We start from the raw sequence: 22,397 nt of genomic DNA on the forward strand, positions 1-22,397 counted from the left end.
AACAATTGCCCAGACCACAGAAAACAGAAATGGGTATTCCAGCAAAATCTATGCAGTATTTAGGAAATGGACAACCACGCAGGCTAAGTCCGCCTCCAAGCCCTTAGCCAACACAACAGACTAGATAAAGATGCTCTCTCCACGGTCAGGAACGTAAAATTGGCACCCCAGCCCGGCAGACTTCCCCTGTGCTTGCAGTTCATGAAGAATGCGCTCGGCTGCAGGAGGCCCGTCGGTCAGATGATCTTTGATATGGATCACATAGACCCTCAACCCGGCCAGCGGTGGCTCCGGCCAGGTATGTGTTGTGAGAGGATCCGAGCTTTCAGCGAGTTGGGTATTGATTCCAACATCCGTAGCAGGCTGAGATACACCGGGACTTGCTTCTAGCCTCTCATTGGGCTCATCGAATGCTGCTTTGGCACGAGTGTGACGGCGTGTGCTTCGGTTGGAACCTCGACGATTAGACTGGCCTTTCTCTCCCGTGAGAGCCAATCTCTTCGACTTCGGGCTTAGTGGTACATCTGTCCCCACGTCGGGAGCGGAGGCACGTTTGCGTTTCTTGGTCGCATCTGATTCCGGGAATTTGATCTCCTTGACAATGCTCGCCAGAGTAGTCAATTCGGTGATCAAGTGTCGCGGGCAAAGATGTCCGTAGAGATAATCGTCTTCAACGTCATCGTTGTATGAGCATTCGATGAAGATAGCCCGCAGCTGCCCACTGGCAATCTTTGGCGCCGCGACCTCCCAGACTCTCTTATTGCGCGGATTTCTCGAGATCGAATCAGGTTCGATGTCGCCAAAGATCATCACTTCTCGTTTAGCCACGGGACAGCGAATCAGAAAGACAGAGCTTTCGACTGTTGTCCATTTTTCTTTGCTAGCCCCTCGGAGACTAGGCGAGTCTACGGGAGAATAGTACCTGTCTACAGTCAGCGTATACGAATCAGTCAGTCGGGAACCAGACCTACCCAGCGTCTGGCTCTTCCATGGAGAAAGAAAAGCCGCCAGGGCCGAGTTTCATTGGGCCTGGGCCAAATGCTGCGCTGCTGAGCCGATGATGAACATCGCTCTCGGCAGGTGGATGTAGTCGGCAGCTTCCATGGCTGACCGCAAAGCATTTGGCCACCAGTCCCTCACATACTCGTTTGTAGCCCCTCTCATCGCCGATCCCCAGCATCGCCTCGCCTCCCTCGCGCAATCGCTGATAGGTGACCAGGCCAGCGCCGCCCTCCTCATCGGACAAATTCGGCCAGATCACATCGTTGAAAATGTGAGTTTTGATGGCAGTAACCACAGAAGGCAAAGCAGCAATTGTCTTCGCGCCGTTCCCTGCTTCCAAGGCCGGAGTATTTATAGCGAATGCCGACACGTGGTCCAAATGGGGATGTGTGATTAAAACGGCACCGATGATATGGCGAAAGAAATGCGCTGCATTGGCAGGGGCATTGTTGAAAGGTAGCTCGAGACCACTGAAAGGCCCGCGGTCCAAGACGGCTCGCTGATTGTCGCATGGCTCGAGAATGTTAATGACTCCACAGAGCAAGGTCCCTGCATCGACTGCAATAACTGAGTTTGCAGACCATTTGGTCGATGTCGAGCGAACCAGTAGACCTGTGACGCGGTCTTCGCGAGGACCTCCGGTTGGGCCCTTTCACCAAGTATCAGTGAGGAACTCTTAAGCAGGCACCCAGAAGCAGAAGCAGAAGCAGAAGCAGAAGCAGAAGCCGAAGCAGAAGTTGATGATGATGTCAACGCTGAAATACAGCCAGAAAGGATAGTGAAGGCAACCAAGCCCAATATATGAGCACGACACACCCCAGCACAGGATCTCAAACGGACCTTAAGCTGTACGGATTGGCTGGAGGGACGCGTAGCTGTGAGATTCACAAAGGCAAGCTGCGGCTAACTTACCAAGACAACTACTTGCAAACCCGAGTGTTCTTCTTTTCCATTTTCTGTGGAAGACGTTCCTTCAGCATCCCGTTGCCCCGACTGCTGCATGCTTGGAGCCATATCTATTGTAAACATCTTGTGAGCACATGAAGGTAACAGACAGATAATGTCGCCTGTAGAGCAAACCTTTGAATTGCGGTACACCCTTTACTATTTAACCGGGTTGCTTTGCCCCCCTCTTGACGCCGAGCTCTTGCGCGGCAACACGCCCTGATGCGAACGATGACGCTGCGGTTGCGGGCTACGCTCTAGTCTGTATCGAAATCAAGCTGCGCTTAGAACGCTGGTAGGAAGACACAGAGCTCTCTTAGTTTGCGAATGCCTCCGCAAACTCAAATAACGTCAAACGGCACGCGTGTAGTGTGTCGCAGTGCTTTCGCGACAGAGTGACGTGACTGGGCACAGAATGGAATGGCTACAGTACACGAAGCACTCCTCGCTAGAATTGACCTTCCAACGGCTGTCGCAGGCAGACGAAAGGTCTATTCTGGGCCTGTGACACTTGGACAAGCAAAAGGCGAATGATTGGCAAAACCCAATGGTTGTACTCCCCCAGCCTCCCCCAGCTGAGCCAGCGATTGGAATGGGTCACGACGGTGTTACCCCTCGAATCTGGGGCACAGCTCTGTGACACCAGGCAATCAATCAACTGCGCAGGTAGTTGAGCACACTTCAATGGCCGGGCGCTAGACGCTAATGCGTACCCTAAGGACCCCAATGACCAGGTGGCTGACAGGAGGGCGGAGAAGTGTTGGCGACTAAAACGCCTCGTAGATTCGTGCCTGTGGAGGCAGATGCTGGAATAGGGAGGCTGTTGAGGGAAGAGGAGACAAGAAAGGCAAAGGTAGAACTGAGATTGCATGCGCCTGATTGAACAGGATGAACGTAAGATGTTTGTTCACTGGGGAATTGGGGAAAGAAATTCAGAGCAGACGAAACGAGGACCTGAGGACCTGGTGGGGGTTTGGGGGGGAGGGAAATGCGTGCGGATCGCGCACCCGATGACGCCGTCGATGGCAGGTAGTTGTTATCAACGAGATCGCAATGCGCCTGCTTGTCTATATAGAAAGCAGCTTCCACCGGCAGCTACCTCGACACAACAGGAAGAATCGATGCGACGCACTTGAGAGAAGATCTGAGTGTAGAGGTGAGGGGTGAATAGAGTTGGTTATGGTTGAAGAAAGGAAATTGGCCCAGTTTCAATGATGCGAAGATAAGATACTGTAACTTAACAAAAAGCAATGACGTGAGAGGAAGAAAGTGTGCTCTGGATGCGGAAGCCACAACAATTCACCAGCTGTGCTCCTCCGTGGTTCTCCCCGATATACAAAGATCTGCAAAGAAGAGAAATTGGAGCCTCAAAAGTCAAAAAGCAATGAAAACAGAAAGAAAAAAGAAAGGAAAAGGAAAAAGGACAAAATTACCACCTGAGCTGGATTCTGATTCAGAGTTCAATGGGCCGAACAGTGGGGGAGGAAGAGGAATTCTAGACTCCATCCGCTGGATCCGCGAACCACTTTTCGCACACGGACTGAACTGAAGCTACCCCGGATTGCTTATTCTTCTAGGGATCTCCCTACTGAATAGTAAGTTGGCTCATGCTTCACCGTATGGTCAATTGTGACAGGTCATGCCATATAGGTGGACCTCCTTGCAGTTGCAGCTGAAATCCAAGCACTATCAAACGATGCGCCGCATCCTTCACCTTGTCCTCAAGCATACCATTTCTACTACAGCTGGGTGATTGTATATTTCTACCTGCGACCTGGTAGAGCCCCGGACAGGGCCAAGGCATGTATGACAGAGAAATCACGTCTAGATTTAAGAGTAGCATTCACTGAACCTGATATTTTTGGGGGGATTGCAACCGACAAGGAAAGAAAGATAAAGGGATATCATCATCGACACTGTCGCATTGGACACGCTGAAGTTCAAAGAGGAAAAGAAGTCGCAGCTTTGCGCCTGAAGGTCCGTGATAGATGATCCACTCCCAGAGCCAGAGAAAACACAACACAGTGACCAGACCCTATATACGCAAACGCACAGATAGAAATACCATTGCCACATCTAGCGGCGAACCCATGAAACCCCCAGCCTGGAAAAACAGTCCGCCTTGGAAAAACGCCAGCCGTGGCCGCTAAAGGAATTCAATAACAGAATAAATATACCGACAGATTCAATGGCTACCAGACCCTATACATATCCGGGACCCACCGTCTCACCAGAGCATACGGATGGACAGAATGGAACGAAGGCAAAAGCGATCCCGTCACTCTCAATGATTTTCTTCCGCGTAGGGACCATGGTCATTGCGGTGGTTGCCAACCGCAGCGTCGTAGCTGGGTATCGGAGGCTGATCCTCAAAGCCAAGATCGTCGCTGCCTCTTCGACTGCCGTCCGGGCTCGTGTACTCTGGAGGGGGAACCTGATCGAGGTCGTCCGGATTTAACAAGGGCGCTTGCTCATTATCACCAGCATTGGTACGACTTGAGCCTTCGCCGACATCTTCGTGGGAGGGAATGTGAGCGAGTTGGGCGAGAGAAATATCCGTCGGAGAGCGCACGGGACCCGGACTGGCGGATGGCCCAAATCTGAGCGTGGACCTGGTCCGCGCATTGTTGGCGTCCTGGTAAACTCGCTGCGAGATCTGCGCAGCACTTTCTCGACCGGACTCGAGAAGGATACTGCCTTGTTCACTCCCATACGGAGGCGGTGGTGCCAGGCTGCCAGTCATCGGCGCCAAACCCCATTTCTTGACATTGGCCTCAATGAAGACGAATCCCATCTGCCCAAAGTTCACATGTACGGTGCAGGGTCCATTGGCCCCAACGGTGGGGAAGAAGTTCTGCGTTTTTTGCCCATGAGCCACGTCTTCCAGCTTCTTGCCATTCCGTGTAAAGAAGATCGTGCCCGAGCGCGGTCGATATCCAACACCAATGACATCGCCCTGAAGCAACGGGGGGCCATAAGGCGTGGGAGCAAACGGTTGATTATATCTTCTGTGGCCCGTTGACTGATATGCGACCGAGGATTTGTGGTAACCTGTCAGGCGAGTAGTGCATTAGCACGTCGAAACCACCCATTACCAGAGTTCTAGCAACGCACCTGGTAACTTGAACAAAGGGTACGGCTTTGTAGTCATGCCGATACTGATGAGAGTGTTCTCCGGTTTATCGAAAATCTTAGCCTCCCAGTAGTAGACGTCATTCTGTTTCGGCACGGGCAAGTTGGTCTGGACACTACATTCTGAGTCGTAGAACTCGATCTCGGTCCTGCCCTCCACAAAGCAATTGGCGATCTCTAGTTCGGGTTGAAACTCCCAGGCGGAGACTCCTTTTTCTTGTATCGCAAGAAACTGTGACAGCGAGATATCGGTTTGCATGGACTCGGGCGGGTTGGCCTCGATGAATGCTGCTCAACCAGATTAGCAAACTACGAATGCGCCAGGAGCCGAGTACGCATCGCGACGGAACGCGACCGCATAGAGCAACCAAAAGCCACTCACCCTTCGCTCTTAGGTATTCCGACCGCGTCAGATCGTCCATCGTTTCCATGGCCTCCGCTTCCTCGCGCAAGAAGGCCTGCTCATCGTCGAATTCACCGGGCCGGCCGATGCGATCGAGAATAATTCTACCACGCTGGGTGTACTTGAAGAAAAAGAATATCGCGAGAACAAGAACTGCGACAGCTGCTGAGCCAAAGGCGGACAGAACGCCAATCAGAATGCCCTTCCCGGTCGAACCGGAGGAGTTGCCACTGGCGCCGACCAGACCGCCATTGTCTGGGGGCACTGCCAACAGAACATGGTCGATATTTGATGCAGTCGACGTAGGATCGGTCGGCAGTGGGGTGTCAGCGGGTATTCTGTTCGTAAAGGATGTAGTTAAGGTGGAGGGAGCATCGAAGACAGAGCCACGCCCCGATGCCTCATATGCCCGCATCATTCATTGACTGGCTCGATGTCTCAGGCAGGCCGACCGATTGTACGATGATAAGGTAAGGGAAGGGCTGATGGGACACAACCAAACGAACGGGTGACGGGATGAAACGCCGCGAAATAGCCGGTAATCACAAGGAGAGGCAGAATTAGGTGAATGTGAAGGCGAAGAGGGGGGGGAATTAGGAGACGGAGAGAAGCCTGAAAGTTGAACAAGAAAACAGGCGAAGGAAGAGAGAGTAGAGAGAGACTGAGCCTGAGCCTAAGACCGAGAGGCGCCTGTGGGTGGGGGGGCAAAAGGCAGCGACGCTTCCGGGCGATGCGTTCGGATGACGGCGTATGTATAACTAATCAAACCACTTTTTAATCAGCAACCCATTCCCGCCTTCTCGTTCAGAACCTGGTGTGTGTATGTATGTGTATGTGTGTGTGTGTTGGTTGACTAGCAGACTGGCAGTCAATTTAATCGGGTACAAAAACTGGGACAATCAACCCCTCGTTCCTGGAACATTTTTTGAGCATAGTTACTTTGCGTGTTTTCTCCCTCCAATGCAAGGCCGCCAACTTATGATGACATCCCATCGTTATCGCTGGCTGGTATCACTCTGGTAAGATACAAGCCGGATACGGGATCAGCCGCAGTCACTCTTGGTCCATTGCGGGCAGAGATCGTGTATCGGCACCGTGTGGCGCGTATGGAACTAATCGCCCGCCCTGGACTCCTTCAGGGACCGAGACCGAAACAGTGAAGTGCTTATCTCTCTCTCTCTCTCTCTCTGTCTATTCACCATCTCCATCCACCCAGCTTCTCTCCCTCTTCCTCTCCCTCCCTCCCTTTCTATTGCGTGGTTCGTTCCCTTTTTCCTGCATTAACTCTGCCCAGTTCTGGTCCTTCCATCCTTCGTGGCCCTTTCTTCCGACCAGACACATATCGTGCCAGTACCCCCCATTTAGATTTAGTACCTGAAACTCCGCAAGCAATGCGTGTCTCACTCCGTCCGGAGCTTGTCTCCGATCTGAAGGTCTGCAATGTCCGCTGGTCCGTGCAAGGCAGTGAATTCGACAAATACCCAGGTATGCTTCCCCTTTCCTCGTTCGAAATATCCTTCTAGGCGATGGTTCAAGGCTGACCGACACTTCGCGCAGCCAAGCAACATGCGCGACGAGTCGCGACAAAGCTGGGGGTTTCCAGCGGCCTGATCTACCTTGCCGGCACGCCAACCGTCAATTGGGGTGACTCAGATCAACCACAGACTTTTCGGCAACGACGCTATTTCTACTACCTCAGCGGTGTCGATGAGCCCGATTGCTTCCTGACCTACGATATCCAGAATGACCTGCTGATTCTATATGTTCCCGACTTTGACTTGCACCGGGCAATCTGGATGGGGCCAACCTTGACCGTTGACGAGGCTCAGCGCCGGTTCGATGTAGACAGAGTACGCTACTACGCCTCCCTCGACAGCGACATCGCGGCCTGGGCTAGACAGTACAACGAATCCGCCCCAGTGTATGTGCTTCACACCTCTCAGCAGCCTGAGGTACCGGCCACCAAACTTCGAGTAGACGCTGAGCGTCTGCTTCCTGCGATGGATGCGGCTCGGGTGATTAAAGACGGTCACGAAATCCAATTGATTCGCCAAGCAAACATTATCTCCGGGCTGGCTCATCGGAACGTGCTAGAACAAATTCACAAAATGACCAACGAGGCGCAGATCGAAGGCCTGTTTCTGGACACTTGTGTGTCCCACGGTGCGAAGAACCAAGCGTACGAGATCATCGCCGGTTCGGGGCCCAACGCCGCCACACTTCACTACATCAAGAACAACGAGCCTCTCAAGGGACGACAGCTGGTCTGTCTAGATGCGGGGGCGGAATGGGAGTGCTACGCGAGCGATGTCACTCGCACGTTCCCTCTTGGTGCAGACTGGCCCAGCACATACGCCCGCGACATTTACCAAATCGTAGAGGAAATGCAAGAAGAATGTATCCGGCGCATCAAACAGGGGGTGCGGTTCCGAGACTTACAGATCCTTGCGCACGAGATTGCCATTAGGGGGTTGCAACGGCTTGGCGTACTCAATTCTGGCACTGTAGAGGAGATCCGACAGTCCGGGGCGTCGGCAGTCTTCTTCCCTCACGGACTGGGTCACCACGTAGGACTGGAAGTCCACGACGTCTCGGAGAAGCCCATTACGGCCCAGGGCCAGCGGGGAAGACGCGACCTGGTGCCGCCCACTCGTCTTTCTTTCCCAGTGTTAGAGGAAGGCATGGTGGTGACGGTCGAGCCCGGCATTTATTTTTCGCAGCTGGCGCTGGCTAACGCCCAGAAGCAGCCGCTCGCTCGATACATCAACTTTCTCGAAGCGGTGAAGTACATCCCCATCGGTGGGGTGCGGATTGAGGACGACATCCTGGTGACAAGAACGGGATATGAGAATCTGACGACGGCGCCAAAGGGGGAGCAAATGCTGAAGATCATCCGTCGCGGGATCGACCATTCGCTGTCGTAGCCTAGCTGGCTACTCCCTAGGTAGTTAGCCGGCCGTCAATTCCATCTTGACTGCTCCAGGATGAGAGTAGACAGGTTTTCCGGATGCTTGGCGGGGCTTTCAGTCCGTGTTTCACCCTCCCTGTGCGGCAGTCTAGACCTTGAGCAAGTGTGGATCTTATCCTCCAGTCAGCCATAACTACCATCATGGATGGAAGTTGAAGTGTAGGTAAGTATTCCGTGGTGCTTGGGACTCATCGAGGCCGTAGTCTGAATCAAACTCAAAAGAACATAGGTTACAAACTTCACCAGCATGTCTCAGAGTTCTATCCTTTCAGAACATATCCCTTCATTATACTTTGTACCTCACATAGTCCAGATCCCCATGGATCCTAACCAAGTTCCCAAACCAACAATAAAGCCCTAACCATCCTGACGCCCCGAACCCCCCACAACTCCATCCCTCCCTCTCATTCAGTTAACAACGATCCCACCACTACTATCCTTTAGATACTGTGCAGCCAACCCACCCACCACCCACCAGGACCCAGTTACCATTCCAATTCCGTCCAGTTCAGTCCAGTCCAGCACAACTTCCCAATCCACTCCGTTCTATGTCATAACTACCTCCAAAGTTCTAATCCAGACCAAACAAAAGAAGCACAACCAGCAAGAATGCACCCCTGCAGATACCCCTACCCATACCCATGGCCCCTCCCCCTCTTCGCCCCGGGCAAAACTCGAGCTGGACCAGAGTCACAAACGTTACAGAAGCTACTTACACAGTCGACTCTAGAATTCACCAAGAGGCAGCTCGAGACCCACAGACTGGACTAACAACCACTAACTACAGCAACTAAACCTAACCAGCCCTAAAGTCCTAGACTACTCCCTCCGTAAAACGACTAGAGCCTTCACGATCATTCCCGAACCCGCTTTGCCGTGGCCCCACTCCACAATGACGGCGATTCATGATTCAGGATTGACAGTCTCGCCAGGTACGGACCAGAGTACAAGGAAAAGGCGCCTCGTCCAAACTGTGCTGTGCTGAGTAACTCAACAACATACGGACAGGGCTTGCTAGACAGGTAGTTAGCGGTAGCCACCCAGCTAGCCTAGCTCGACAGGATTGTTTGTGCTACACTACAGTAGGCCAACAGTAGAGAATAGAAAGGAACTTGAAGGGGAAAGCGGTCCCGAGTTTTTCTACCGGTGGGATTGCATGTTGCAGGTTCAGATTGCCGTAGCGAGGCTGCTGTCTCTAACAGTTGGCTCCAGAGAGAAGACAAAAGAACTTAATGAAAAGGGGGGGGGGGAAGTGGGTATCAACGGGATGGAATACTGGGGTGGTTACTAGCGATGTTTACGGAGTTCCATAATGACGGTTACTATTGTTGCGAGTGGTCGCTTTCGGTTGTGCTGTTGCTATATGTACGTTGGTGTGTAGTTAGCGTAGCGGGAGTGCTTGAAGTGATGTGTTAGATTTCTTTTCTTCATCGGGGGGGGATAGGGGTGGAGCTCGTTTGAGGTATTGTTTGGAGGGGGTTCAGTCACCCAGGTTCGCTGCCTTTTTGGGGTGAGAGGAGATACAATTGATCCAGGATGGATCGAATTCGCAGGGCAAGAATGAGAGCGAGAAACCAAACAATCTGTTTCCCATTCTGAGATGCAGAAAGTGACGGGGAGCTGGGGAAACAGCATAGAAAGTCGACTTCATGCTCATGCTATAACAAAAGTATATCAGTTACAGTATGCAACCATACAATACTAGCTTCGACATTGCATAAACGAAACCAAGTCCAGACTATAACATTATACAAGACCAGAGTGAAGACTTCCTGTAGGGCTAACTTATCCGGAAAGGGTCCATCTCGGCTACGAACGGCTTGAACATGTGTCATAGAGAGATTTGGCCACGATATAACATGAAAATTCTCGTCACCCGCCCCCCCCCTTTCATGGACGGACAAGCCATGCTTGCTTTCAATGGCCCTCCGTGTTTGCTGTTAACTATTCTTCCCTAACTCTGTTCAACGTGGTGTCGAATGGCTGGGTTGGGGGGGGGGGGGGGGGGGGGGGTTCTTCGAAATCATGGAAAATCGTGGGGTCGGGGATTTGCAAGGTTGTGTACAAAGTAGGCCACATCATTGTGGTAAGTTAGTAGTTATAGCCCTTCTATGCTCTGCACGTTGTGAGTCGCTGGGTAAAGGACCAGGAGGCGTCTGCAGTCTGCACGCTGCAAGCCTGCTGCAGACGGAGTAAACTCGGTGCTTGAGTGAATTATGCCTCTGCTTGCTGATTGTGAAGTAAACTGGAAAAGTTGAGTGATTGCTTGCAGGAAACGGTACTAGGAGTTGCTGTGAGCTGGCCGCATTGATGCTGTAGGGTGAGTTAGACACGCAGAGCACACGCAGAGCTGGGGTTAGACCCATATCATACATCGTATACAGTGGAGAGAGAATCCCGTATGTAGGGTTGCCTACCTGGCGCTTTCACCCTGATTGGGGGTCAAGCAAGATTCTACCGGTACGTACTCCATACTGGTTCAATGCCAAGGTAGCACGTTTGATCACTTGAAGTATGCATCCTGCATCTGCATGTCCAAGTCTGTCTGCGATAACTACCTAGCCATACCTGGACTGACCAAGGAGAACTGCATTGGCATTCTTGAGTCCATCCGTGTCTACCCAAGTACTTCGGACGATGTGTAGCCAACTTACACCTCATTCGAGATTCTGACCTGCCACGCCCTCGAAACGCACAGTCATATGGAAGCTCGATTGGGCAATAACCCTCAACACTATCATTGAAAGCTTGAAGCTCCCCAACTCCGACAACGGCGATGGAAATCCAACTTCCCAAGTATCCACAAAGGGCTAACAACCCGCGTCGATCCCGGAGACCAACAAAGGACCTAAACTGCTCAAGGGATTCCAAGACATTTGGCGCCCTTTGATCCCGTACCACGAAACGGAGAAACCGCGCAGACTGGCGGACTCAGGATCGTAAGCCCCGGATCCCGACATCGGCCGTAGTCGAGCTGCATGCCGAATCAGCCGTGATTGGATGTCTTTTTCGTGAGTACTCCGAAGTCTCTCTGACAGCTACGCAGTAACTATAGGTAGGTAGTACTGAGCAAGTTTTGTCCACCACTGCGTCACCAAAAAAGAAATTCAGAAACTAACCGCTCGGCCCGTTACGGCCAAGTCCACTCGATTGCCACCGACTTTTTAGCTGCGGGCCACGGCATCGGAGCGTCTTACGAAGTACGGTATTGTCAGAGCCTCAATGAGAGACAAAAGCAAAAGCAAAAGCAAGACGAAGTTGCCTGCTCCCGGACCCGACAATAATACCACCCTGTGTTCGCCGTACTCCGTACGGCTGGGAGGATCCCGCCTCTGCATGGCGTCAGACCATTTATTTTTGTCCGGACTGATACATACTGTTCTCTGGTTTGCTACCGTGTCCCCTGATTGTCTGGTTTCAAAGGAAATGCCTCTAGTTACAGAGTATACAGGATTTCCTTCACATCCGCGGGGGTCCCTCTCTTTGACGATGGCTGGACAACAACCAACTCAATTGGGTATTTGATAGCTTTTGTCAGGCAGTCAAAGGCCAACAAGTCAGGCTGAGAACGAAAAGTCGGTCTCTTTGTCAGAAACTCAAAAAAGGGGAACCATCAAGGAATTGGATTAGCTCATCAGTAATCCCACATAATCACGAAATCATTCAGTTCTATCGACCCTGATCTAAGACCTCATCTGCGGACCGGGTGAGGTGACTCAGGAGGTCAAAGAAGGGGGAGAAAAATTTCAACAATGAAGCCCTAACTCTGCGGAGTCAACCCTTGGATCCTCCGCAAAACTACGCAATTCAGGGTGGACATTAGATCAAATTTCACCATTTTTCTGCCATTCTAGACTTTTTGCGATCACGGCTGCATCAGTGTGGACTCTGTGGAGTTGTTTGGGAATCTCGGACAAGGGGGAGAGCAGATTTGAAGGTCTTGTGGGTCCCGAAGCCGGATGTGAAGATTTTCTTTGCCTGGTTTTATTTTTTTTTTGTTTTTTGGTGCATTTCATTTTTATTTGTTTTTTTTTTTGGGCTCAATTTGCTGGTAACCTTAAGTGTTTAGTGAGTCACACCACTGCCCAGCACTCCTTCGGTAGCGCCAGCCGGAGTCATACTACCCAGAACCAACTAGAAGTATATATACTGTATCTCCTGATTCTCGATCTCATGATCCCCCCCCTCTCTCCTCTTCTTCTTCACCTCATCTCATCCTTCCCAGGGATGATGGTCACTCCTTTCCTTACCGTTTGATAAAGATAAAGCTCGTCCCGGAAACAGTTCTCCACTGTTTGTGGTGGGTGGTTGTTTGTCTATTTGAACGAAACCTCTGCTTGATCTTCACGAACCACAAAATTAAAAACTTTTCAACATCACGAACCCAACCACCTGCAACCTCAAAAAAGGCAATACGGCGAACTGGTAGAGAATGGGCCAGAGGCACAACCGACGTCGCACCCGTCCGCGTTCTCGAAACCGCAGCAGCAGCATCACCAATAACGAATTCACTCCTATCGATGCTTTCTTTCGACCTCCCAATCCAGTCTTACCTGCGTCCATCGACTGCCATGATTTCCCCGCCCCAACCTGGCACTATGGGAATCTGACATGGCAGGCCCGTGATCGCACGACAAGACTGGAAACCTCCCATCTGGAGGCGGAGCAGTGTCGACTCTTCGGGGGTGAACCCGGTGATGATGTGGGCCTTTGCTATCGCATGCTGGAGTATTTTGGTGGACTCGATTACATCGACTGGTGGGTTTCCCGTGCCTGCGTTGCAATCATTTCAATCGACCATCGACGCTGACTCGTTCTTCCACAGTCCCCAATCTCTGAACGCATTACCTGGATGACATACCTCAACATGCAACAAAATCGTCAGCCTTTTTCTTTTGCACATTCAACAACAATTTAAAAAGAGTCAATCAGACGGTGGAAACCAAAAAAAGAAAGAAGAAAAATTACCCAACGGGCATCCCTTCAAAGGCAAGGATCTTGAATCACAATCACCAATTCAGATCCTCGGGCCGGGCTGTTTCCATCCATCCTTCGCAGTCACCACTTCACTCGACGACATCAGCAGGTTGGAAGCCAACAATCCATATGTTCCACCAGCCTCCCGAGACGACACGGAGAAGCCGGATTTCACTGGGTATCAGCAGGCCAATGACTTGTAGCAAAGAAGGATCGAACCTCCCTGCATTTGCGGGGCGGGTTTGGGTCTGGATTGGTCTTTTTTGGAACGGCCTGGCCATCTGAAATCCGGTTTGGAGATTACTCCTCGCAGGACTTGGGGGACGTCGAGAGCAGCGGTGGTTGTTTCTCTGCGGCTCGGTTGAGTTCGTGTCCCCGATCACATTTTCTTTGATCTCGGTGATGCTTGAATTCCCTACTGTCGCAGAAAACTTCCCTCTTGCACCTCCGTCTACCAGGTTATTTGCGAGGTTGCCTCCCATTCTTACGTTCTCTCCTCAGTGCTGGGGCCCCTGGTGCTCGATATCGATATACCAATGAGGACATGACAGCTGGACAAAAAGTGTTTTGAGCTGGCGTTTAAAATCAGATGTTTCATCTTAAAATGGGGGTTCAACAAAAAGGGTTTATCAGTTTTATGATGAAAATGAAGCTCAGACATGAATGCTTGTTGTACTATGGTCTGTTTCAGGAAGCGGAGATCTGAGATATTGACTCCCTGGTAGATAGATAATTTCTTTTAGATGTACTTGAGTATAAGATGTACAAGGAAGGATCCTCACGGGTCCTGTACACTACTCTAAATTCAATCAACCATGATTAATTATTGTGTGTCCTCCGTGCTCCGTATAAGTAAATCGACTTCAAAATAACTTACAACCAAAAAAAGCGACAAAAGAAAAACCACTTAAAAATGAGGCTTGACCCTGAATCCTCCAAGTGGCAGGCGGTGAATCGTTCCGCCGCCCTGGAAAGGACACGGTCGATCACAAGGCATGACCGACGGCGATACGAATAATATTAATCATGCGGGAGATGCTCCAAAAGTGATCTTCTTTCTTCCTCGACTCCTCTTGCACGACACACTCTTTTACTGTTGTTGAACTGGTAGGGAGACCATGATCCCCAGCTCAACTACTTGACCTCTGCTTTCCTCTCACCTATTTCCTCCTCTTTACCCGGACATAATTCGACTTGCTGTTACATATTCCGTGCCCAGGAGTTGCACTCTTTGTCCCTCGTCCTGCCCGCTGCGGGCGACCGTGTCCACTGTAAATCTACTGCATCATGTCGACAGACTACAACTATGACGACAAGGTAGGATCTGAACGGGCATTTGGGCTGCAGGAGTAGCTAACGGACGTCTCCAGGGACAATTCTTCCCGTTTTTCGTCCTTACCCTGACGAGTCTCGTCACTCTTCCTTTAACATACAACCTCCTCCGGCCGAGCAAGGGTGAGTGTCCAACCGGAAAGGAGCTCTCTAGGCGCGTCCAGGACAGTCGAGACTAATCTGAGGCTGTTGGTTCAGGACTCGAGAACACCGCGCCGCGGATAAATTCGGACTTCAAGCCCGAACATGGCGACCTCGTCGAGGCGCAGAAGCGCAAGCGTCTGCGCAAGGAACGTCGGATCAAGCGCATCGTCACCGTCGTGGTGGGCTACGCCGTCATGGCATGGATGGCCTACCTGATCGTCGTCACTGCACGGACAGTACCCAAGATCTGGGATCCTTATGACATTCTGGGTATTTCGCGGGTGAGTCACTCGGACATGGACTCTATGTTTATGTTTATGTTTGCGCGGATAGGACTGACCAGCCCCCGATTTGTTGTTATCTTGCTACAGAGCGCCGACGAGAAAGCGATCTCTAGACACTACAAGCGTCTTTCATTGGTATATCATCCCGACAAGATCCGCCCCGATCCCGCCAAGAATGAGACGATCGAGATGCTCAACGAGCGCTTCGTCGAGCTCACCAAGGCCTACAAGGCGTTGACCGACGAGGAAGTCCGCAACAACTACATCCAGTACGGCCACCCGGACGGCAAGCAGAGCATGAGCATTGGCATTGCCCTGCCCACGTTTATCGTCTCGGAGGGATACTCCAAGTACACCCTGCTGGTCTACGGTGCTCTGCTTGGCGTTCTGCTCCCGTATATAGTCGGCCGCTGGTGGTACGGCTCTCAGCGTTACACCAAGGAGCGCGTCCTCGTTGCTAGTGCCGGCAACATTTTCCGGGAATTCAGAGATGACATCACTGATGGCGGGATCATCAACGCGCTGTCCTCTGGCGACGAGTTCAAGGAAATGCTTCGAGGGCCTCGGTCCGATGCCGGATTGGCGAAACTTGAGAAGAAGGTCTTGGCGGAAGATTCCTCGTACCTGACTCCTGAGGACCGCGCGGCTATCAAGGGACTCGATGACTCGAGCAGACGGAAGGCGCTGGCGTTGCTCTGGGCATACCTCGGCCGCGTTGACCTGGAAGATGCCACGCTGAACGGAGGTAGGTTACATGCATCTCACCCTGCTAATTTGCCATCCCCCCATACTTACCCCTGACCAGAAAAGTACGAAGCCGCACCCATTGCCCTCTCACTGAACGAAGCCTTCACCGCTATCGCCCTCGCCTTTGGTAACCTCCGCCCGATCCTCGGCTCCTTCCGCACAGCACAGCACCTCATCCAGGCTGTGGCGCCTGGCTCGTCTCCGCTCCTTCAACTGCCGCATTTCACTCCGAACCTCGTCCAGGCCATCGAAGGCGTCGACAGCAAGGAACACTTCACCGTGCAGAAGTTCATGTCCCTTCCGGAAGCCGAACGCTACAGCCTCACCGTGGGTGCCGGCCTCCTGAGCGAGAAGCAATACACGACCGCCATCAACGTCGCCAAGCAGCTCCCCGTCCTCGATGTGTCCCGCGCCTTTTTCAAGGTGATGGGCGAGAAGGTCATCACACCAAGCAGTCTGGTACAACTCGTGGTCAAGGCGCGCTTCATCCCCCCCGGTACCACCAATGTTCCCGCCCTCAATCCCGCCGACCTCGAGGATGTCGACCCCGACGAGGACGACCTGGACGCCATCATGGGCCGCAATGGCAAGAAGACCAAGATCGTCAACGGCCAAAAGGTTGAAGACACCAAGTCCGACCCCGTCCAACCCCCGCTCGCGCACGCCCCCTACCTCGCCCGCGACCACTCCCCGCGCTGGCACATCTTCCTGGCCGACGCCAAGCAGGGCAAGATGGCCGTGCCCCCCTTCACCTTCACCACGTTCGACAAGCCCCTCTTCGACCCCGTCACCGGCAAGCCCACATTCAACGTGCAGACCCTCAAGATGCAGTTCCAGGCCCCGCCCCAAGTCGGCGACTTTACTTTCGTGATGCACATGCTCTGCGACAGTTATCTGGGTCTGGACACCAAGATGGAAATCACACTGCACATCGACGACCCCGCCAAGGCCGCCGCGTTGGATGAGGAGGATGATATCAGTGAGCCTGATGAGGGTGAGTTCTCCTTCCCTTCCATTAAACCCCCCCACTGGGAAACATTTTGGAGTACAATCGAAACTAAACCACATTGTCAAACCCCACAGACTCAATAGCCGGCCAAATGCAAGCCCTCAAAACCGGCCAACCCCCCAAGAAGAAGACAACCACCAAGAAACCCTCCGCCGACTCGAGCGAGGACGAGGAGAGCGACACCGACGGCGACGCCGGTGATACCAGTGACACGAACACGGAGACGGATATTGATGATGACGATTGAGAGGTGGGGGGGGTTTTAGTTGGGGATGGGTTCGATTCTTTTACATCAGGCGACAATATTTTATTTTCCATTCTCCCATTCTCCATTCTCCAAGGATCATGTTACCCCCATTGTATAAGAGAAGGGGAAGGGAAATGCAAGGAAAGGACAAGGAGCCGAAAGGCAAATGCAATGAAGTCAAAAATCCCATTCAAACTTCTTTGTCTCCTTTTTTCTTTTTACTTTTTTTTTTGCGCCTTCCTCACTTTACAGTTTACACACTTAGATGTGGTTGAGCGAGGGAATTGTGTATTGGGGTGAGGGGAAAGACAGACAAACAGACAGACAGAAGGAAGTAAGAAACAAGGGAGAGAGAGACAAAGTTCTACTTTTTGTTTCTATATGATTGATCGAGACCAACTCTTTGTCATACGGGTCGGGTCTTATTTTTAAGGACTCGGCCCCCCCCGGTTCGATTTACTTGGTTGCATTTCTCTGCTGCTGTTGAAAACATTTTACTATTCGTGCCATTTGCATTTCAAGGGAGGAATCTACCTGATTTCAGGGTTTTCTTTCTGCTGTGGATTGCTTCTTTGATTCTTTTCGACTGGGGAAAGATGAGGAGAGCCGCGGGGGAGGGGGCGAAGGGTCAGGTGGAAGAAAGGAAGAAGAAGAAGAAGGAAGGGTAAGGGAAGAGCTCGTATGCATGTCATAAACTACCTAGTAATATGAAGGAGGCTAGTCCTCCTCTGTGTCAAATCTCTATTTGGAACTGGGTATTGGTATCCCTCTAACAAACCTTCCATTGATACCCAGCGCAGATGCCTCAGTTCCTCGGGTGGTTGGTTGCTTGTTGCTTATTAGTAACTACTCCTAGCATACGAGTATAAACCGGAAAGTCCCTGAGCAGCCTTCCAATGTTCCCATCAGGTTTGAATTCGGTTTCACGGGCCCAGAGTTCACCGGATGTGAAAGGATGGGGGCAAGAATCAACAGCATCAACGCTGCTTGAGACTCTGAGGGTAAAATACTCGACTCAGCTGGCTCTAGATCTTGTAGCCAGTCCTTGCAGCAACGCTCACAGATTGTAAAGATAGAGATCAACTCCTGCGAGATTCTGTCTCAGTGACTACAGTCACCATTTGACTGCTTGGCACAAGCAATGCGCGTTATAGTCCCTTGAAAGAGGGGTAAAGAGTGTATATCACCCCCGAAGACTCCGCAGCAAAAAAAAGATCACAGGGAGTGAAAGAACCACTCGATGAAGCGTGGTGAGTTAATGTCTAAGTTATGCCTGTTGTAGTAAGTCGTAGTAAGTGATCAACGTCGTGGTAATAGCAACTGCCTTTGGGTATGTGAAGATAATCGTAAACACCATGCTAGGAACAAGTAAACCCCATGTAGGAACAAATGGCAAGTGTACGCAAAGAAGAATCAATGATGGCAGAATGACTGTCACCCGCGCGGCTGTGTAGTTACATCATGAGATGAAGAGTGTATGCTCGTAAGAAAGATAGGAATTAAGGGTCAGGCTTTATGTTCATCCGCTATAGCTATCCACAGTGATATGACCAACCGGCCGCAAGTGGTGGATAGATAGCGTGCTGTTCAGGGATGTGCAAGGCATAGTCACTCATCAGGGTCACGGGCACCCCGGGTCCAGTTACAGGTTGCTGCGGCACCAGGCCGACCGGCAGTCCATGGCTCTTGGTGGTTTCTCCGCCACAGTCAGTATCAATGTAATAGTAGCATGGCTGCTCGTGAACAGCCATTGGCTGTCCCATATTTGCAGACTTCATCTCGGATGCAAAGCCCGCAGAATCCAAGTCTGTACGAGGCACCGTCATGGTAGAATACCCTGGATGTTGTTGATAGGTTTGATAATGTACTGAGTGAGTAGTTGCAACTGGCTGCACGTCACATCTCCACGGCTCGCTGCACTTGGGTGAAGAAAGCACAGGACTGCTTTCGCTATGCAAAGGCTCAGGAGGGGTGGCAGGTTCGGGGGATGGGTCTGTTGTAGCGCAACTATCAGTGGAGGTGGAGAGGAATCGCAAGTACTGAAGGTCTTCCGATTCTTCCTCAGGCTCGTCGGCATTTTCCTCTGCTTGCTTGATGAGACCTAAACGGTCCAAGATAGCGTGTGTCAGGGGATAGCCATCGGTTGCGTCCTGCAGCGGCTCCCCGGGGAAGCCTTCCTTGTTGACAGAAAGCTTATAGAGTCGTTGAAGCGCTTTCACCACCAAAGAATGGTGAGACTCGAGCATCTCCACAAATCTGACCATGTGTCAGTTCAGGGGTCAGTGCCGATACCCTCAAGAGATATCTGTCAGTAGTTCTACTAGAGGATCAGAACATACCCGCGTGAGTATACTTTGGTTTGCGTAGCCTTCCTCTCCCGAAAGAGACATGGATGGTTATACGCAGAGCAACGGTTGCATGGTTGTTTCCCATCACACTAGCACCCCATGAGTATCACTGCAGACCACAAGATCGTGTTATGGCCGAGAAAGATATACACAGAATTCTAGGAATAACCAATGCTTCACAAACCTTGGTCTTCTTGACTCTGCAACGATCGCATGCCTTGAGCACATGCTTGCGTTTGACTCGAAAGACGCGCTGGTCAGGCTTCTCGTCCGCCGGTCCCGCGCGGGACTCGAGTTGCGACAGGGAGGTTACCGCAACAAGATTGTACATGGCATCTGGATAGCCAGGGATGTAAGACTTGGGACGCAATCGAGGTTGATGAGACATCTCTGCCACGAACGAGCCGGAAGTAGGTGTTTCGGGTACCGGAGGGTGAGATGCAATGAAGTGCCCGCCGGGAAAAAGAGTGGCAGGAGGGGTCTGATATGATAACTTTGATATGAGGCCTGACTAATCGATAGCACGGCGTTTTCAGTCGGAGAAGGAGGAGGGGTTGTAGATGTCAGACTGCCGCTCGAGAGGAACAAGCAGGTGGGGGTGCAAGGGATTGACAAGGGGCAGAGAGGCTGAGAGGCTGAGAGACATATCGCCTATTATTGATATCATTTCCTCCCCAATGCAGCCCCGCGCACGCATGTCGACATTACGACCCCGCCCGACCGGACGTACCGGTATATCGCCAGGACACTGATGGTGACGTGGTGAAGCAGTCTGTCACGATATCGACCGGACCGGTCGCTCGACGTCCTTCAGGCCGTTTGTGGCTGTGGTAGCCTAGCAGGTACACCAGGGAGTCCCCGCAACCATGGGGTTCTCTGCCCATCCGGCTAAGGTAGTTTGATACAGGTGACCAGATAAAATTCGCTGGCGCGAGACACGCCAGTAGTTGACAGTAACCACGCCTGGCAACGGTCCGAGCCGTCAGAGCTACCACGGGATGAGTACGCATCGCTCTGCCACCGCACCGCTTGTCGGCACTAACCGGGGAAGACCCTGGTCATTTGGGCAGCGAAAGCTCAAAGTAAGCAGCCCCCCCCTAAGGACTCAACCTGACTCTTCTCCCGCCGGCCTGGTGGAAGAGCTTTGGTGCTTGGTGACCTTTTGGTGCCGGAGGAAACTCGTCCGCTGGTCTGAAGCCGCAAACGTGCCTCTCGCCCGGTTTCCGTCATTGTCATACATCGTTTCCTCCTCCTCTTCGAAAATTTCTTTTTTTCTCCCGCCAATGTCATAGGCTCTAAAACCGGTTACCGGTGAGTCGGCTCCTGCCCAGACATCGCCGTGGAAGGGGATATGGTTGCAAACAGGCGAGGAGCCAGCAGCACCATCAGCTTATGCCCCATGAGCAACTGTCGGACACTCCCATACTTGCCATTGGTACACGGATGACCAACGCCATCGCACACTCTGACTACTTTTGAGTCGTCGACGAGCGTGTGCCTCGCACTGGGTTGAGCGATACGCCAAGGCAACGAGCAGCAATCGACCCAATAGTAAGGGCTGACTGTTGCTTTTTCGAGGGTTTATGATTTTCGGCTGGAAATTTTCTCTTTTCCGCGCCTGTCAAAATAAGTAGCTGTCGTTTACTTCTCAGCATGACGGGTCATCGTGGTGATAGGTAGAGGGCACCTCACTAGACCCCTTCCGATTCAGTGGCGGGAAAGTCGGTTCGGTACTGTTGCACACGCTCTCAGCGTACTGTGTGGGCTGCATATTGCTCATGTGTTCTAAAAGAGCTAACCCTTCTCGAGCTTAAAGGGCAATGGTGCAGCGTGTCTAAAAGAGAGCAGGGGTGCCACTTCTTAGCCCACCCGCCTTCGATATCTATGGGCACCCCAATGCTTGGGCCTGTGGGGTTGCCATGCTATGAGAGAGCCGGAAAGTAGCATCGCGAACAGCATAAGAGCTGGCAGCGCATATCTTTAGGCAATCATCTGATGTGATATTGCGATGCTGAACGAACAGCACCTGCGTGGGCCAATGGTAGCAATAGCATTGTTCGTCATCAAGGCTGCGAGAAAAAAGGAAAAAATGAATTGATCGAGAGAGCATCGGCCCAGTACGTGTGCATTATTCTCGTTGGGGGAGCACGGGTCGCTGACCTTGCGGGAAATACCGCATAATTCGAGTTCCGCAGAAGGTATTAGCCGCGCATATTGTTGTGTAGGATGCCGTGCGCCTCCCTTCAAGTGGACGCCAGAAAAACGAAAAAAGAAAAAAAAAAGCGCAGGCAGGATGACGCGAAATGAAGAGGACGGGAAAGAGTGAAACCGACAGGAGAGAATACGATAGAAAGTCTGTCCCGTTCTCACTTTTTTTTTTTGTTCTTGCCGATCCTTCAACCTGTATCTTGCATTGCCGTCTGTGACGGTCAGCAAGGTTGATTGATTAGACAGGAGCATCACATTGGGCTCCATCGAACCTGGGATTGTATCATGAGCACCCACTACCCCACCAACCATAGTCATTCAAGGGAGTTATGAAGGGACGAATCTGTGATATAGGGCAAGGGGGAGACTTGCATCGCGGGGCTACCTGGGATCTCCCTCCTCTTCTCTTTGCCACACCCTTGGTGAGGAGGAGAGGCGAAGAAAGGAGGGGCAGGAGGATCCTGCGTGAGGGCGAGCATACCGCATGGGCTTGGATGCCGCATAATTCCGCGTCCACCCTGCAGATACTCATTTTCAGTCTTGCTTAGTCGTAAGAACCGGTGATTTTGTCCGTTTGTCGGAGCCTGTTAGACGTGCTCTCAGGCAACGCCCCGCTTCCTCTGAGCGCTGAGCAACGCAGAGCTGCAACTG

At 51.9% G+C, this 22,397-nt stretch overlaps 7 protein-coding genes across 7 annotated transcripts; 3 read left to right on the forward strand and 4 right to left on the reverse strand.

Annotated features, from left to right (window-relative positions):
* Positions 1 to 120: 120 nt before the first annotated feature.
* pdeA (3',5'-cyclic-nucleotide phosphodiesterase PDE1) lies at positions 121 to 2,031 on the reverse strand (the record flags this gene model as incomplete). Its single annotated transcript, XM_025577369.1, has 3 exons — positions 121 to 922; positions 972 to 1,651; positions 1,915 to 2,031. The coding sequence occupies 3 exons, from the start codon at positions 2,029 to 2,031 to the stop codon at positions 121 to 123; spliced, it is 1,599 nt and encodes a 532-aa protein (XP_025431772.1).
* A 2,096-nt stretch (positions 2,032 to 4,127) lies between these two features.
* On the reverse strand, positions 4,128 to 6,102 carry BP01DRAFT_39510 (SSH4 family protein). Its single transcript, XM_025578371.1, has 3 exons — positions 5,462 to 6,102; positions 5,062 to 5,367; positions 4,128 to 4,998 (listed from the first exon to the last, which is right to left on the reverse strand). The coding sequence occupies exons 1-3, from the start codon at positions 5,898 to 5,900 to the stop codon at positions 4,232 to 4,234; spliced, it is 1,512 nt and encodes a 503-aa protein (XP_025431773.1). The 5' UTR covers positions 5,901 to 6,102; the 3' UTR covers positions 4,128 to 4,231.
* A 319-nt stretch (positions 6,103 to 6,421) lies between these two features.
* Positions 6,422 to 8,761, forward strand: BP01DRAFT_356428 (aminopeptidase P family protein). Its single transcript, XM_025574950.1, has 2 exons — positions 6,422 to 6,967; positions 7,040 to 8,761. The coding sequence occupies exons 1-2, from the start codon at positions 6,874 to 6,876 to the stop codon at positions 8,404 to 8,406; spliced, it is 1,461 nt and encodes a 486-aa protein (XP_025431774.1). The 5' UTR covers positions 6,422 to 6,873; the 3' UTR covers positions 8,407 to 8,761.
* Positions 8,762 to 12,751: 3,990 nt separating this feature from the next.
* On the forward strand, positions 12,752 to 13,401 carry BP01DRAFT_356431 (uncharacterized protein). The gene is made up of 2 exons (XM_025574951.1): positions 12,752 to 13,208; positions 13,276 to 13,401. Exons 1-2 carry the CDS (start codon positions 12,883 to 12,885, stop codon positions 13,304 to 13,306), a joined length of 357 nt encoding a protein of 118 aa, XP_025431775.1. The 5' UTR covers positions 12,752 to 12,882; the 3' UTR covers positions 13,307 to 13,401.
* Positions 13,402 to 14,580: 1,179 nt separating this feature from the next.
* On the forward strand, positions 14,581 to 17,455 carry BP01DRAFT_39742 (J domain-containing protein). The gene is made up of 6 exons (XM_025578504.1): positions 14,581 to 14,744; positions 14,798 to 14,882; positions 14,958 to 15,184; positions 15,275 to 15,932; positions 15,993 to 16,928; positions 17,018 to 17,455. The coding sequence occupies exons 1-6, from the start codon at positions 14,715 to 14,717 to the stop codon at positions 17,188 to 17,190; spliced, it is 2,109 nt and encodes a 702-aa protein (XP_025431776.1). The 5' UTR covers positions 14,581 to 14,714; the 3' UTR covers positions 17,191 to 17,455.
* A 1,114-nt stretch (positions 17,456 to 18,569) lies between these two features.
* BP01DRAFT_339886 (Zn(II)2Cys6 transcription factor domain-containing protein) lies at positions 18,570 to 19,926 on the reverse strand (the record flags this gene model as incomplete). Its single annotated transcript, XM_025573384.1, has 3 exons — positions 18,570 to 19,446; positions 19,530 to 19,627; positions 19,723 to 19,926. 3 exons carry the CDS (start codon positions 19,924 to 19,926, stop codon positions 18,723 to 18,725), a joined length of 1,026 nt encoding a protein of 341 aa, XP_025431777.1. The 3' UTR covers positions 18,570 to 18,722.
* A 1,429-nt stretch (positions 19,927 to 21,355) lies between these two features.
* BP01DRAFT_39765 (uncharacterized protein) lies at positions 21,356 to 22,204 on the reverse strand. Its single transcript, XM_025578513.1, has one exon. It carries the CDS (start codon positions 22,062 to 22,064, stop codon positions 21,519 to 21,521), a length of 546 nt encoding a protein of 181 aa, XP_025431778.1. The 5' UTR covers positions 22,065 to 22,204; the 3' UTR covers positions 21,356 to 21,518.
* Between the last annotated feature and the right edge of the window lie 193 nt (positions 22,205 to 22,397).

Source organism: Aspergillus saccharolyticus, assembly GCF_003184585.1.
Source record: "Aspergillus saccharolyticus JOP 1030-1 unplaced genomic scaffold BP01scaffold_13, whole genome shotgun sequence".
Taxonomy (NCBI): domain Eukaryota; kingdom Fungi; phylum Ascomycota; class Eurotiomycetes; order Eurotiales; family Aspergillaceae; genus Aspergillus; species Aspergillus saccharolyticus.